At 33.3% G+C, this 18,089-nt stretch overlaps 1 protein-coding gene across 1 annotated transcript in view; it reads left to right on the top strand.

Moving 5' to 3' along the window:
* The window catches only part of LRP1B (LDL receptor related protein 1B), a 576,984-nt gene that overhangs the window by 553,405 nt on the left and 5,490 nt on the right, over positions 1-18,089 (top strand). Inside the window, 3 exon segments of the mRNA XM_087859483.1 lie at positions 8,769-8,845; positions 15,689-15,779; positions 17,122-17,266. Coding sequence (XP_087715609.1) covers positions 8,769-8,845; positions 15,689-15,779; positions 17,122-17,266 — 313 coding nt within the window.

Raw genomic sequence — 18,089 nt, 5'->3', positions numbered from 1 at the left:
GCCCAAGTTGCTAGAATGTGATCATCTGATTTTATAAAGGGAAGAATTAATAAATGAAAGGGGGAAGGGAGGGGAAAGGGAAGCAAAGAGAGAAGGAAAGAAGGAAGAAAATATTTGCCTATTACTGTGGTTCTTACAAATGAAGTGTTTCCCGTGGTGAATCAATATTCCTTTCAGTGAGAAATGACTGACTGGTAACCAGCTGAAAGCATTTACGAATGGTGCTGTATATTCTTCGTAGAATGAGTACGGCACATGTATATAAAACTTCTCTACAAATGCGTGTTCGTATGTGTTCAACCATGCATCCTCCATGCCTTGTGGATTCATTTATTCATTTTGTCAAATGGCAAATACTGATTGACCAGATACACACATTGATTTTGTGCCAGATACTGTTGAAGAAATGAGACAATACAAAGATGAATAATAGATAATCTCTACCTTAAGTTAATCTCAATCTAGCATAATTGTGGGTAAATGCATATTTAGATATTCACGAATGCATATATAAATAGAGAATACAAAAATAGAACGTACCGTATTTATGATTGTATGTCGATCAAATGCATAAAAATATTTATAAGTACCCCAAATTGCAGTTTTCTCCATAATGTAAAATACTACTATAATATTGTATAGCATTTCAGATTTATTGAAGATATTTGTCTCCACTTCCTGAATCAATTTTTAGCCCGTTTCCTGAATAAACCTTCTCACCTTGAGTCAGAAAAGTAATCTAACAGCTGGATTAGGAAAGAAATGTGCATTAATGGGCGTCTTTTGTCCTAAAGCCTCCTATGTTTCTGTCTGCAACATGCTCCTATAAATGTTGAATAAATCTGGTGACTGTTGTATGACTAACATTTAAACATGATACACAAATTTGTTAATTCATATGGAAGCTTGACTTTAGCAAATCATTCTTTATCTCATAAGTCTTTTTTTTTTAATTACTTGTTTTGTTTTTAAAAAAATTAAATGTAAAAAAAATCTTTTGAAAGTTCGGGTCCTAGATTTTGAGGAAGGCTGAAAGGCGGTAATTGGAAAGTTGATATCGATACTAACACAAGGTTCCTTAATCAAGTACAAATGGTTGGTGGGAAGCTTTGGTGATACCTTTTGGGAGATACGTAGTAATCTTGTAAGTAGAACAAAGAATATGCTGAAGTACCAGAAAGCAGAAGGCCATTTTCATGTCAATCATTTTTCAGTGATTTAGGCTATAAATTAGCATGACTAACGTCAATATCCCAGCACATCAGTACTACGATAGAAAGTAAATTAAATATTTTTTTAGAGAATTAAAGTTATATTGGACCTAAAGACATTCACACACTCAAAACCTTGTGATAACACTGCCTGATCTTCCTACCATTGCCCCAGATTTGCATGGGATTAATATACCTTGAACAGTACTTAATAGGTGCAGTTGGGTATGCCAGACATCTTCATAATAATTTGTTTCAGATTTCACTATCCTGTACCACAGAAGCCCTAAGAATTAGGAAGGACCTTTATGGGTCATTTGTTTTTGTTTTGTTTTGTTTTTAATAGAAAAATTCTTTATTGTTTACCCTTGTTTTGTGCTAAATCACAAAATCGTGTGCATGGCACTAAGCATAGAGAATCCCACCCCCCCCCCCCCACAGTTTGCTATCTTTTTAAGACAATTGTGGGATTGGTCTTTCCTCTTGGCAATGTGTAGACAGAACTCTCTACTGGTATCACACATGCATTATGTTTTCCCTCCTATCTTTAGCTATAGCGTCGTAACCACTGTTTCTAACGTCTGCTTTTATGTCTTCAGTGACATCTACCATATTACTTAATACTAATTATATGATTATTCCTTTCCTCTTTCGTTTGGTGCATGTAATGTATTCAGTGAAGTAGAAATTGCCTACTCACTCTAAAAACACCTCATGCTTTTCAGATCTGCTTTCAATAAAATTTTCTGAAGACTATCTAGATGATAAAAATTTTCCATTACTAGAGATTTCTTTTTTTTTTTTTAATATTTATTCAGTCATCATTTCACACTTTGGTAGCCATTTCTGCTCAAGTGGCCTGTGCAGAATTTTATGTTTAAACATTCCTAGCTTAAACCACCCAATCTTAAAAAACTTCCTTTTATGGGTAATTACTTGGCAAACTAGATTTCATCTTTTCTTTTATAGTCCTCCTTACTTCTTAAAATAAATCATGTTAAATAATCCATTCTGTTAATTTTATTTCTCTCATTGCCACCTCTTCAATTTCTTATTAATTTTTGCTTTTCCTAAAATAATTATTGGTCAGTTTGTTTAATATCCATTTTTGTTTTACTTTATCACATAGACACTTCTCAGAAACCAAAGTCTTCTGACCAAATTCTCTTAATATTAAAGTAAGATTAGTTTTGTCTTACTAATTTTATCAGTACTAGATAAAACAATGATTTAATGTAATATTTTTAAACTACGCATAATATATTCTTATAGAGTAGAATCAAGTATATTTATAAAAACAAACATAAATTTAAGCTACTACCTTAAGCTTTCTGAAGAAAACAGAACAACAGTGTAATACCTAGCTGTTGCCATGTAAGAAGCAACAGTTAAATTTAAATCAAGAATAGTAATGCATAAATAGAAATTGTAGTAAAAATTGTATCTAAAAAATACCAAATAAGTGAAATATAGAGTGAATAGTTTCAGAAGTTCAAAACTGCATTGAGTAATAATATAGATGAATTTATAGATGGTATCTTTAAAGAGATATTAGACACATTTACAATATTTTGGAACCAACATAAAAATGTGAAGTTGATATCAAGAAGCATGTAAACACTCTTTAATATGTTCCTCATTGTCACTGCTTAGAGACGGAATGTTAAATATTACTGACCACAGCTCTAAGCCAATGTGGTAATTCCTACAATTTTGCTACTCAAAAAAATACACTATTTCCTTTTGTTCAGACAACATTTTGACTTTCTTATTGAGGGACCAGTACTTTCCTGGGCATGAGGGACTAAAGAAAAGTATTCCTGCATCGAATTAGAAGGATCATGGCACTGTCGCAGAAGACAATGAAGAAATAGTAACACCACATTTTATTTCTACCACTTATTAGCTATTTTTTTTTCTGGCAAGTTATTTGACATGCTCTTCCTCATTTCGCACAGTGAATAATTCCAACTCCTAGGTTATTATAGAAGTGAGTAAGAGTATTTTTCATATGAATATATTTATCCTAAGATCTGGCACAAAGTTTAGCAAATATTAATTGGACCTTATGCAAAATTTCCCATTAAAGTTAGGGTAGGAAATTTTGGGGGCATGTTACAAAAGAATTTGAGTCATTATGAATATATGAAATAACTTTAGCCCAGAAAGTTGTGAAACAATAAGAGATTAAAAATGCTTTATGGTAAAATTAACAAAGTGAATGAATATCTAGATATCCATCTTAATGTATAACATTTTGCAATACTACTGTATGCAAGGAGAAGGGCACAAAAGGTACTTGGAGCTACGTAGAGTATAGAGATTCAAAGTTAGGAACGCCATACAAATGTAATCGTGTTGTCAACACCAAAAGACTAAAATCTGCAAAATTAATTGGAAAAAATATTTTGCTACTGAATTTTCTTTTTAATTTTCTTTACATAAACATGGAAATACTACTATATAAGTCTAGTGAACAAAATGTAATACTTTTCATTTTTTTTATTGAAGTTCTTGGAGCACTAAAGGAGGCATGACACCATGCACAAGTTTTCTAAGGTTTCCTTAATTCCTTTGTGCCATTTTTCTCCCTGTGAGATTTTTTTTTCTTTCTGAATGTCTCCATCTTCATGGTTAATAAGGGCAGCCTGGCACATATGTAGAAGAGGAGAAATTCAATTCCAAATTGCTTTAAGGTTCACCTTTGAATTTTACTTTGGTCAGAAGAGTCCCATGACCTTTAAATTTAATGAAAAGAGGGAGTGGATATTAATCTCATTATTTTATTTTGGAGTTCTCCCAAAGCAGGTGACTCTAGACCACATTTCCGCAAAATGACATTTGTGGTCCATGTAAGTTGATCATTGTTATGTGCTGAAAGGCAATTTCTCAGATTTTAATACACCTTAGCATTTTGTATCTAATATTCTCAATTCTCAATCACTATACTATTTCAGAGCTAACATTATATTGGACAGTTTAATTATATGTCATATCTATGCTTAAATGTAAAGATTATTTTTTATCGCCCTTATATATGCCAAACTGATTTTGATATTCTAAAATGTTTACTATTCTTCCTAGTAATATCTACTATACTATTGCCTTTACACAAAGGTATTCCCTTGTGCTACAGAATATTACAATTGAAACAGAGCATATTGTAACTATACAATAATTTCACAAACTTTTAAAGGACACAGTAAATCAACTAACTACACATTTCATATAGTAACATCCAGATGAGAACTAGTTACCCAACTCAAAAACCCAGTCAGCCTTCTAATACTATGTAAAAAACTTCTACCAATATAATTTAATCTTCTGAACAATCATTCTGGGCATGCATATGACTGTTTTCATCCTAAATTTTTTTAAAAATCAAATAATATTTGATGTAAGAACAAAGTCTGTGGAATTATAGTAATTTGTCTCAAATATTTCTTTAAGTGTGATTTGTGAATTACTTGCATCAGAATTACTTCATTTAAGTAAAGATTTCTGGCCCAAACTTCAAACTGCTTAATGAAAATCTCTGGCACATGTGACTCTAGAATTTGTTTTAGCAATTTTTTCATTTTGATAATCATACTAATGTAAAACATAAATGAAATATCATAAAATATGTTATAATTAAGACTTTTATACATATAGCTATAATGTAAGTGAAAGAATAAGATTAAGAAAACAATGTAGCAGTAAATAATCTTTCTGTTTAATGTCAATAGCCTTAGAGAGAAGGAAAGAAATCAAGAACAGTGTGAAATCTATAAAGTTTTACCAGGCAGCTATTGACTTCAAGAAACTTCTAGGAGCCATAAAATAATAATAATAATAATTAATAATAATAATAATAGTAATAATAATAATAAAATAAAATAAATGAAATCTTGCCATTTGCACCAATGTAAATAGAGCTAGAGAGTATAATGCTAAGTGCAATAAGTCAATCAGAGAAAGACAGATACCATATGATCTCACTCATGTGTGGAATTTAAAAAATAAAACAGATGAGTAAAGGAAAAAAAGAGAGAGAGAGAGACAAACCAAGAAACAGACTCTTAACTATAGAGAAGAAACTGATGGTTGTCACAGGGGAGGTGGGTGGGAGGATGGGAGAAATAGAGGATGGGCATTTAACAGTACATTTATCATGATGGAAAAAAAAAATAAAATGAAAAGAAAAAACCTGCCTGGAACAATATATTTATATGATCAAGAGAAAAAAGAAGGATAAAATATAGTTTATTTTTTTAAAGTTTTTTTTTTTTTTATTTGCCAGAGAGAGAGAGTGCGAGAACAAGCAGGGGGACTGGGAGGTAGAGAGGGCAGAGGGAGAAGCGGGCTCCCCAGCTAAGCAAGGAGCTGGATGAAGAACTCCATCCCCGGACTCTGGGATCACGACCTGAGCCTAAGGCAGACACTTAGGGGAGCCAGGTGTCCCCTAAAATATAGCTTAAATAAATCTCTCTCTACTGCTTCCTCTCATATATATATATATATATATATATATATTTTTTTTTTTTTTTTTTTTTTAATTCTTGGGAGGTCTACGAAGGACTACCTTGAAGACAGTTGTTTGAGGAGGACTAGCAGGGAGCAGTGGATTGTAACAGTACAGATTAAAAATGACCAGGGCATGGACTGTGGATTTTGCTTGAGGAATAATGAAAAAGAGACAGATACCAGAGATATTATAGTCAGCATGGTAATGCAAATGATTCAGTGAGGAATTGGACAGGAAGTTTTGATGATCCTCAGACATTCCGATTCCGAAATGCTCTGACATTAATGACTTTGATCATTGTAGTCTACTCAGAGTATGAAGATTTATGAATTTCTATAAAGATGGTAAAAATACTTGGTCTTAAATCAACCACGGGAAGAAGAACTCACCGAGCAGCAAATGCCTTAAATAGTCATTTGGTAAGGTAGGAAACAAGAATAATGATTTCTATTTGATTTAAAATCTCAAAAGAGATTATTTTTTAAAACTGTAACAAGTTAGAACAGTGGAACATATTTTATCTTTGGCCATAAAACATTGTTTTATAAGGAGAATAGGGAAAATTGCAAGGTGATCCTCAGCTGATTAAGATGTGTAACTGTTAAAATTAATTATTTCTCCTGCACAGTCTTTGAGAGTTATTTCCAGTATGTAATAAGTGAAATATTCCCTAAAGATTAGGAATTTATATGTGGTTACACAATTTAAAAGAGAAGAGTTTTATTACCATGAGCAGGTGATTTCTTTTATCCATCATAAATACAGGTTTCCAAGCTATAGATAAAATAGATAATTAATCAGTACTATTGGCAAATACCACCTGTCCTACCTAAATAATTTCAGAGTTTGGAATTAAGAATCACATTATCCTTATCTTCTTTGTTTAAAAATCTTTCTTAACTCCTCTGGAGTTCTAAAGCCATACTTTTCATAACTTCCTAAAATACTTAAGATATATGATGTTCATGTCAGAACACAATCTGGTCTATTAGCAGTTAATCCTCCCATCTCTGAGCAATTCCATTTTTTGACTTCTCAGCATCTCTGTGTAATAATGAGCCCAGAGGTTCTTATCTCCAGTATAATAACAGAATATATCTCAGGTCATTCCTCTTATTTAACATGAGCCCTGATTTAGGTTTGGTTTGCTTTGTTTATCAAAGGAGGTAATGTAAAAAGCCAATTTTTATATTTTAATCAGTAATTCAATATGCCTGCACAAAAATACCCTTGTATACATAAGCTCTATAATAAAATTATTAAGCAATCAGTACTGGTTGTTTTCCCCCGTTGGAGTATGTTAAACATCCTCAGGAAGATTTGACAAATGTAAAGCTACATAAGGCAAAAAGAATTTTGCAATGATCAGAATTCACTCCAACGACATATTTACAAAACCGTCCTAAACACCTTATTTTGAATTATCGGTGGACTGTGTCAAGAATTAGAGACTGTAAAGAATTGAAATAATTTTCTAGATCATTCATCTGCAAAACCACAACTGAGGAAAAGAAATTATTTTTAAAAATCAATGATTTTATCCGTTGTCCACTTTATTATAATTATGCAAAAATGCGCTCATTCCATTACCTCACCTCAGGAATGTAGACAGTCGTAGGCCTGGACTTAAAATTTGTTTATCTACCTTAGTGATTTATTGCATTATGGTATATAGTAAGTGTGTACAGGAAATACATATGTAAGCTTTTTATAAAGATTCTAAACAAAAAGGTAAGATCATGCTTAAATGATGACCTAATAATATATTAATTTTCATTTAAACCATAATCCATACTCATACTTTTACAATATCATTATTAACCAAATACCTATATTCTTGAATTATAACATTATTGTCAATTATGCTGACATTAATATATGCCGTAATGAAACAAATTTTCTGTTTTCACAATCTGAGTTTTTCAGTCATTATGATTTTATGCGATTTTGCCCAAGTTTTAGGAGAGCCAATACTGTCCTCACGAATATCCCAGATAACTCACATGGCATCATTGAAGCCTAGCTCCAGCAACAGCTTCAGCTATCTGAATTGGCTATGACAGAATTGGCAGAAACCTTGAAATTGCAGTTATTTAGTGTGGCCACCATGCCCACAGAGATCTACTTGGAATGGTTCTGGAAGCTGTTCTTTTATTGTGTGCAACTATTCTTAATATGGTGGCATTTGACAGTCATTTAAAATAAGAACTGAAACCAATTAAATGGTCTCTCTGTGGATTTCCTCTGACAGATGCACAGAGGCATCTTGTGTTAGCCAATAGGCATTATTTAAATGTAGCTAAAACCCTTCCAGTGTTTATTTTGATGCATCCAGCTAATTATATGGCTGTGATTTATGTTTAAGTAAAGGATTTTAATCGGATCTATTATTTTCATCCTCTGCTAGACTTCTCATCATAGTGTCATGGTACCTATATGGGTAAAACAACTTCTCCCACTAAAAACTTGGGCACATTGTCTTGATTCCATAGGAATAGAAGTCTGATTTTAAATGGGAATGGACTGCATTTCTCTATCTGTGATGAGAAGAGTAAGAATTCTGCAGCTTGAACTGAGACAGATGACTATTTGCTGTTCAATGGTTAATTACACTTTGGACATTAAGCAAGACAGGGGAAAAAAAAAATCCCAGAAACTTAATAAAGATGGATTTGCTTGACAGGCAAACTCAGTTTTTATCACGGCTATTTATAATTTTCAGTACTTCTTAAATTAATTACCAATCCTTAATTAAGATTTCAGTTTTGCTAGAAAATATGCTAAATTTAAGATTTAACATAGAATAAGGAAAATTACTATAAAGTTAAATTTTAAAATAGTATTTCAACAAGTGAAGTCCAGTGGAAGTTCCCTCAGCATACTGGCTATACACAGGACGTTAGCAGAATTCTCTACCTAATATTTATGAATCTTATGTGATGGCTGGCTTCTCCATTTCATTTAGCTGAAGTTACTACATTAGCAGATTTGTGAGTTTTGTTATGAACCAATTTTTCTTTCTTTCTTTTCTTTTTTTTTAATTTTTCTAGGTGCTCCGCCAACTGGTCAGGCACACAGTGTGAGAGACCAGCCCCAAAGAGCAGCAAGTCCGATCATATTAACACAAGTAAGTTCCTCGGGTTAAAACATCTTGGGTGTTCTATATGGAACAGAAATTATTATTTTTTATGCCATTACTGGGGGACTTGAGTCTTGGAAAATGTCCTTCGTGGAATTTTGCAGGACATGTATCGCAATGCAGGTGTTTTGGGAAAGATGGAGCACTGAGCTCACCTGGTGACAGGATCCAGCATCCAAGGGCTCTTTCAGGCAGCAAGAGTTCAAACTCTGGCAGTTTTCAGAATGCACGTCTGCAAACCTAACCTAACGTTTTCTGGGGAAATGTACATCAGCTACCAAGGCAGCAAATATCACAATGGGTATGAGAATGCTCCAGGAAAAAAAGCAATATCCATGTTTTAATTAGAGCAAAGTGTATTGTCTTGAATTGCATTTCAGTATGTTGTTGTAAAGCAGACTTGACTGGTTAGTCTTAAAGAAAAGTATATTAGCAAGCAAATTGTAATAGTTATGGTTGATTTATTGCTTGTCTTCAAAGTATTTGTTTTGAAGTGTATTAAAATATAGCTCAACATTCTGCAAATCTTTTTTTGTACAGCTGTAGTCTTAGGACAAGTCACTGATATGAAAGTCCATCTACATCATCATTGTGTGTCCATGTGTATATTTTTAATAGCTTTAAATGATTTTATAAAGATTTTCAAGATGAAAGTCAAAAATAAAGTTTCCCAATTCACACATATTATCATTAATTTTATTATGAGTGGAAAATTTTTGAAATATGGAATATCTATCAAATGGGTAAATATATTCTCGAAGAAGAAAAATAATATCACTAATGGATAAATGTTTACCTTAGCAATTTTTCTCTAGTCCATCACTGCTGGTGAAAAAAAACTTTCATGAAAACAAAAAGAAACATACTATGGAGTTTATGAAAAAGGAAAGGCATTATCGAAGGCAAAAGTATGCAATTTTTGTACCATAGATGCAGGATCCTGGTGTTTGCTGACCTACTTGTTTGTTGCTCCTGCCCCCAAATAGTTTCTCTGTCACTGCTTAAGATCCTTCAAGCAACACTGTCCAAAGTCCCACCATTTAGAGATAATTTGGGCTAATAAGCATGAGCATTTTGAAAAATGACAAATAGATCTAGAGTAAACAGCCTAGACATGAATATTTGAATTTTCAGAGATGAGATGAGTAATCTTTGATTATAGAGTGTTTGGGGTTTACCCTGGAATTTGTGTGTTGTCCTTAGGGAAGGAAAGGGGAAAGGCCTTTGGAAAGCTATGGGGACATTATTGTAGGAATAGGGCACTGGGATTTGAGGAACTGGTTCGTAAAAGTTAGCAGAGGAAGCAAAATATACCTTGCCTAATTTGATACTGCAAAAGGGAAAGAAAAACAAAACCTTCCTATTCTCTCTTCCCAGGATCTAGGGCTCACTATCCATATTACCAATAATTGTTCTGGAGGTACACTAATTTACATATGATTTTGTGAACCAGTTGCAAAACTCAACAATCATTAATAGCGTTGTTTTTAAATGAAAAATGCATTTCAAGTTATCAACCTGGAGAACATACTGAATTTATAAGTTGAGAATTGTGGAGACAAGCCTTTTATTTTGGTGATTTCTCAGTTATCTAAGATAAATGAGATATATAGCCTTCTAAAGAGTCAAAAACAATTTTCAGTATTGATAAACTCTGTGAAAAAAAAAGAATACAAAGTAGCACATCAATTGAGTTTTCAAATTTAATGTAAGTTCCACCCACAAGGGAAGGTTTGGTGTTTGGAAATGGTTTGGGGGAGGGGAACAACAGATGTTTTTGTTGGAGGGTGGTGTCTCCAATTATTTGCAGGGGCAAAAAGCTCCCTTATAAGACAAATGCCTCTAATTACATACAGCAGTTCTAAAATAGGGACTATCAAACAGAAAGAGTTGCAAGTATTTGTAACCCTTTTTCCAAAGATTCTGATGTCCTTCCTTCCATCACTGATTTAAAGTCATTAAATTTAATGGAAGTATCAATGCACATTGAAAGGGCATTAGCTATGTAAATGTCAAATTTTCTTAAATTTGAGCAAAGTTGACCACATAATGACACTATTAAAAGGCACTTATCATCAGACATTTATGCTTAGAGAAACTTGCCTCAATAACTCTGGAAGAAGGAAAAAAGGTAGTTAAACTGATCCTACCTAAGGTAAAGCCCAGTAGTTTTTAATGGTTGTCTAATGTTCCCCAAACTTGGAAAGAAGTCATCTGCCCAGTAAGAAAGACAGACACTTTAGCAGTGTGTTTTCAGATCTGCGTTTCCACTAACAGTGAAGCATTCCATAATCATTGGACCTTCGAATAATAAAGAAGACACTGCTTCTGTTGGCCTGACTACTGTCAGCCGGCATGGAGATTTCTAATTGATGCACAGCTTTCTTAATCATCTCCGAGTACTCATGCTGATGTTTTCTGGCCATTGCTGTTTAAAGTATAAAAAAAAAAAGTCAGCCTGTGGAATTAAACAGATCTATTATCCTAGCATGTTCTGTTGAGTTGCCACTTAAAAAAAGCTAGTCTGACTCCTCCAAAGTTATTTTGAAGAGTTTTAAATTAAATATGATAAAATATTCCTTGGGTACTTCTATTTAAATTTTACCTAAAGTTTTAAGGGAGTGAATGCTCAATGTTTGAATTATGCTATTCATATTTGCTAAAATTGAAGAAGATAAGAATATACTCAGCATTTGTGAGGCAGTAATACTGAGAAGCTGTATTTTAGCACAGTGACAAAAGAGATGTGATACCTGTTAGGGAGCTGTGTTTCCTCTTTTCCTATTTTGCCCTTGTCTCTTTTACGTCATCTTGTTTTAAAATAGGAAAAAAAAAACTAATTATGTGATACCAAGGAACCCAAAATTTGCAAATATAGAGAGATAAGTGAAACATGCAACAAAATAATGCCTTTGTCTTAATTCTTCCAAAGCAAATATTTATCAAGCCTCAACTAAGTGTCAAGTACTGAATGAGATCCCAGAGACAAGTCACTGAGTGAGATAGTGCCTCTTCTTTGAAGCTGAGGTTCTAGAAGGGTAAACAGCAATAAAACAAGGAAGCAAACAAATGAGTAAACATGCAGATTTATGAAATAACTCTAAGTTTTGTTTGGTTCTGTGAAGGAAGCAAAAAAAAAGAAGCAAAAGTAAAAGAAAGGCAGGTGAGAACTGAGGTCAGGAGTGATTTCTCTGAGGTGATGATACGGAAGCTGAGAGTTGAAGGATTAGAAAGAGAAGAAGTTGAGGGTATTTCAAAACCAAGGGAGTGCAGATACAAAAGCTGTGGAACAGGAAAGAGAGATGCTCAAGGTTTTGAAAGACCACCGTGCTGACATCAAGGAGACAAGAGGGAGAGTGATACAAAGTGAGGATATTTTCTTTATGATTTTTAAAATTACAGTTTATCACAATGCTTAAGAGAAAAGATCCTAATCACAAAAACATATCTACATTCACATTTATGCATGTATGTGAACATGAATTTAGGAGCAGAATATATAGCAACGTATCAAAAGAAACTTATTGTAATGGCATGTTTAATATTTATATTTTTCCACCATAAATTCAACGAATAAACAAAAGGTTCTCTTCCTCTGACTTCCATGACACTGAATTATTCTGGTTCCCTTCTTACCTCTCAAAGCAACTCTCTTCTTTGTGAGATATGTTTTCCCTGTCTCTTCTGGGCAACTCATTCTCCACTTACAGTATACACACTCTTCATGGTGGTCCATAATTCTTGACCTCACTTACCAACTCTATGTTGATTACCCCTATGTTTCCATTCTCAATCCTGGTTTGTCTCCTGAGTTGGAGACATAGATCCCACTGCACAATTGCTATATCCATGGCAATGTCTATATCATCTGTATTCTATGGGAATCTCAAGTTCAACGTGTCCCAAAATGGTCTCACCACCTTCCCCTACTCAATCAAGCACAGTTCTATGGCAATATATATTTGTAATTCTTATATAAACATGTATATTATACTTTCTACATGATAGACAATCCTATTTGCATTACCATGAGGTCATATTAATGATGACTCTCATTTTGTGGATGTGTGAACTGAAACAAAGGTAACTAATATGCCCAAGGATATGTTGCTAGTAAGCTGAGGTTTGGACGGAGATAGCCTGGCTCCACCATCTATTATCTCAACTGCTATCCTGCCTCTCCCAGGGAAAGGGGCTCTTCAACCTAATATTTTGATAACACAGTCCTTTCTAATGGGAAAGTGTTGTGTAACAAGGCTTCAGAACAATGTTGCAGAGAAAGACTCTTATTTTATGTGACAAGGTTATCAAGATGTTGAGATATCCTCTCCATCTTTAATAAGTACAGAATGTGCTTTTTCAAAAATCAGTTTAAACAATCCACCAACAAGTTACAGCTAAAAGTAAAAAATCACCTGCAGTAAACTTTGATTGATATATGTTACAATATATTTACTGCTCTGTACTTATTTTGATAAATATCTGTCTTCTAATTCTTTTAAAAATATGTTGTTACCGATTGTTTCATTTGATATAAAAATTTTATAAAATCCAATTTTAAAAACTTGTCCAGTTGCCCTCCTGCATTATTTATCGGCTACACTAAGCATTACTGCAGTTACTTTAATTGGTTATACAGACATTTTAGAAGTCTAGGCCCTTAAACAAAGTGCTGCAATGTAAGGAATTAGAACTGCCATCACAGATGGCAGAAAGAAAAAGAAAGAGATTGGTAAGTTTTTTAGCATGTATACATAACAGTATTTCTACCTTATATAGAAATAAAAGAAACTATATAGAACAAATAAAATCTTTTTTTTTAAATCATATACAATTGGCAGTGAAGGGAAAGTAACTTCATATACCTTAAGACCAGAATTGGTAAGTATTTTATATACCAATTTACGACAAATTTTAGGGGGGAAAAGGATAAATAATGAAGTAAGGATATTTATAAAGTCATGATCAATCAGTTGAAGTCATAGTTTATGAAGAGACCAAGCTGTTCAGTGGTATTTAAAAATTTGTGAATAAATGTTAATTACTATCCAAGGTGCCAGATTCTCTACTTTCATTAATTACTAATAAATTACACATTCATATAAAGTTCACTTTCCCCCAAACAAGAAGGTAATATAATATCAAACTCACTAAGTTGTATAGGCCTGGTAAGAACATGAAATAATAAAATGAGTTTTACATTTTAGAATCTGACTAAATAAGGCAAGTCGTTTTTTTTTTTTTTTTTCTTGCATGAAAGAGGTAGTTATTTGGTTATTTTAAACAAATGATTTTTAAATTTCCAAAGTAGATTATTTTATACATGAGATTTCCTTAATAAAGACTTTTTGGTATTTTGGTAAGCGATCTCCAGTGTAGACTATGTCCCACAGATATCTTCTGTCTAGAGCTATCAAAACTGATCTATATTACTATTTTGTAGTCCCTAAGCAGCTGCTGATTGTGTTAACAGTGCCATTCATTTCTATCACAGTATTTTTACATGCATGTGTATTTGCAGAGGAAAATTTATATATTTAATTATTTCTAATATTTCATTCTTGAAACATTCAAGATCCCCACAAAAAATTTCAACTAGTTTTGAGGTTCGTTTGTTTTAGTTTTTAGCTGACTCAACTGAATCAACCAGATGGTTATTCTAAATAGACAAAAGCCTTTGACTCACAGGCGCTAGATATTTATCTGTTGGAAAAGTTAACATTAGGTACTTAATAGAGCTACTTAATGCTCTCTTGTTATTAAGCGACCCTCACTTTCAGTTTTCTTCCTGCACAAGTGACATAACTGTAGGTGTATTTTCCTGTGGATCACATTACCAGCAAAGGGGTATTATCTCCTTCCTCTGGGGAAGGGGGGGACGGTGGGGAGGAGGGAGATGGTTGCTCTTATTGCCAAGGCAGAAATGGAGGTTCTCCTCCATTTTATTTCTCCCCTATGCTCAGATGCATAAAAACTAAGACCCAGTTTCTCTGACCACTCTTGGAGATCTATTCCATAGATCTTTTATTCCATTTTGAAGATACAACCTAAGATCATTTTTATAAATACACAGGAAAAGGTGACATTTACAACAGAAGCCAAACCCTCAGATTTATTTTGCTGAAATTATTCTGGAACTGAAACTTAAGAAAGAGTCCCCTTTGCCTCCCTACCTGCCCCCCCCCCCCCCATTCTGTTGAATCAAGCTAATAGCCCTGTGTAATAAGTCTCCTTGTCTCTGTTTTATTGGCAAGGAGCATGAGGCTCAAGTTTTGAATTATCTTTCCAAGGGCTCACACTAAGTAAGTTGTGAAACTGATATTCAGGCTATGTCCACCTGAATCCAACACTGATGTCCTTCTGTTTGGCCAGTCTGCCATCTGATTTGCTACACGTACTCACTGATAGTATTTATAGCTAAAGAAACAAAACTAAAGGTGGGATTGTAGCCAGTGGAACTGTGTCAATATGTGTTCAGTCATCATTGATTTACAAGAAGTTACCAGCATGTACTTACAACATTGCAAGTAAATATGTGTAGTGAGAATCAGACTCAAACTGACAAAGAAATCAGCATTTCTAACCTCAAGGTATTTAACTGTAACACATAAATGAAAGATATCTAAAGAAACATTTCCAGCAGATCAAGTATTTAATAGGAGAGTGATTTTTCAGTAACATAGTTATGAACTAAGAATATAGACATTCGGCCTGAGCTTTACTTTGCATTACATCAATGGTCAAATGATTAAGTATAATAAAGTATTCAGTTATATCAATTTTTAATCCATTTCATTTATTTGTTCAACTATGCATTCATTTCTTTTTCAGGAAGCATCGCCATTATTGTGCCTCTAGTCCTCCTGGTGACTTTGATAACCACCTTAGTAATTGGTTTAGTGCTTTGTAAAAGAAAAAGAAGGTAAGATTCAATGGTCCAGACAAAAGGTCAGTAAATTAATTATACACATAGTTACAGGAACGTAGTGATATTTTTCCTTTAATTTTTTTTGAATTCTTAAAAACATGATTTAGTTATTCCAACCTCAAAATCTTGTTTCAAACCGTTTTATCCTTCTGTTTCATTTTAAAGTGAGTATAATTCAGGAAGCTCTTCTCCCTTGTTATGTTGATGGAATGGCTCCATTTATATATTCTAACAAAACGAGCAAGGGGACATATTAATTAAAATTTCAGTAGAATTTTACATTTGTGGTAGTTTTTCCATGAAACAGCAAGAGTCTCTGAAGTGCAGCCTATTATCTTAATGTGTCAGATTAGTGATGTCAATACAATGATACTGCATATGTATTATGTATCACAACCTGTGCACTTCATTCACAAATTCTGCATTGGTTAATTTTATATATTCCTGGAAGAATAATTTTTCAATTTATGTGAATATGCAGTTATAAAGATCTGGAAGGAGTAGCTTGTCTGTAGGGTTATTATCCGGAACAAAGTGTTTGTTGAGTCAGTTTTTTTAAAAAGGATGACTTGGGGATTGAAAACAATCTATTTCAGGGGCATCTAGGTGGTTCAGCTGGTTAGGCGGCTGCCTTCAGCTCAGGTCATGATCCTGGGGTTCTGGGATGGAGCCCCACGTCTGGCTCCCTGCTCAGCGGGGAGTCTGCTTCTCCCTCTCCCTCTGCTGCCCTCCCTGCTCATGTGCTCTCTCTCTCACTGTCAAATACAAAAAAAATATATCTTTTTCAAAGATATTTATTTATTTATTTATTTATTTGACAGAGAGCAGGAGTTGTGGGGAGGGACAGAGGGAGAGGGAGAAGCAGGCTCCCCACTGAACAAGATGTGCAATGTGGGACTGAATCCAACGGATCACGACCCGAGCTGAGGGCAGCCACTTAACCAACTGAACCACCCCAGCATCCCTATTTCAAAGATTCTTTATCACTACTTTTTAGTCATAGTTTTCAAAAATAAAGGGTAAAAGTGAATTTAAAAAATAATGAATTAGTGAATATTCAACTTCAACTAATATATTAGCTATTTAAGAGGAATATGTTCCAAGTGTCTTTTTTGCTGTCAAATCTAAATAATTTGGGGAAATAACTTATCACATTAAGACTTCTTTGGTTCTTCTATAACTTGTTAAATATAATTTATTTTGAATGCACTTTATTTATGAACTTTCTATGAGTTACATTAAAACAAGTCAGTAAATCTACAAATATGATAGCTTTATGTATCATGATTATAATACTGAGACAGTTTATACTTATATTAATGTTCACATATTCTAGGACAAAAACTATTAGAAGACAGCCTATTATCAATGGAGGAATCAATGTAGAAATTGGCAACCCATCTTATAACATGTATGAGGTGGGTCATGATCACAGCGATGGAGGTCTTTTAGATCCTGGCTTTATGGTGGATGCAACCAAGGTAATATGTTTTAACATGATGGAGAGTAGGCACTAACATTCCTGAGTCACTTATCTATAATTAGTCCTGAATTTTATCAGCATTTCTTTTATCTGAAGTTATAGTAAAGAACTTTAGGATGCACTGAATGTTATAGTCTCTTTTAAAGAAAAAAATAAAATTATGGATTGCATTCACCTGAAGCATGAAGTTAAGATAACATGTTTTGGAAAATACATATTTATTCATTCATTTAGTTTATAAACATGTATAGGTTACTTAAAATAATGTCTTATTCAAATGTGTTAATATGCTAGCATATCTAAATATACAGCCTAGTATAAAAATACTGTCTGATTTCTTTTTTAATAATAAAGAGTACAGTACTTCATTGTCAAAATAAGTATTTTATTTCCAGTAGTGTGTCATTGATTCAACTAAGCTGTGCCCTTGGATTTGTTTGTAATCAAATTACTTTTGAAAATATATTTTTCTACTATAGTAGCCTTCCTATTGATTTGAGTCATGTCATTGATACACACAGCCTAAAAATCTGACTTTTTTGGTAAAGTTATCATTGGATGCTCAGATTAGCAGCTTTTAAGAGAAATAGATAAATGATACAATTATCCAGATAAAATAAACTTGCTAAGATTCACTACACTGTATTATCTTCATATTTTGCATGTTAATTATAGATATATTACTGTGAATTAAGAACATCAACTTTTGGAATTAAGAGCATCAACATTTTGGAATGATTTTTCTTAGCTTATTCATTTATTGGGTAGCTAATTTATTTTTTGATATATTAAAGGTGCCTTGTCCAAAATGACCTTCACAT

Source organism: Ursus americanus, chromosome 1, assembly GCF_024610735.1.
Source record: "Ursus americanus isolate L20-20 chromosome 1, mUrsAme1.1.p, whole genome shotgun sequence".
In the NCBI taxonomy this organism is placed as follows: domain Eukaryota; kingdom Metazoa; phylum Chordata; class Mammalia; order Carnivora; family Ursidae; genus Ursus; species Ursus americanus.
Note: the sequence above shows the minus strand (reverse complement) of the source record. Positions and strands in the feature narration are given on the sequence as shown.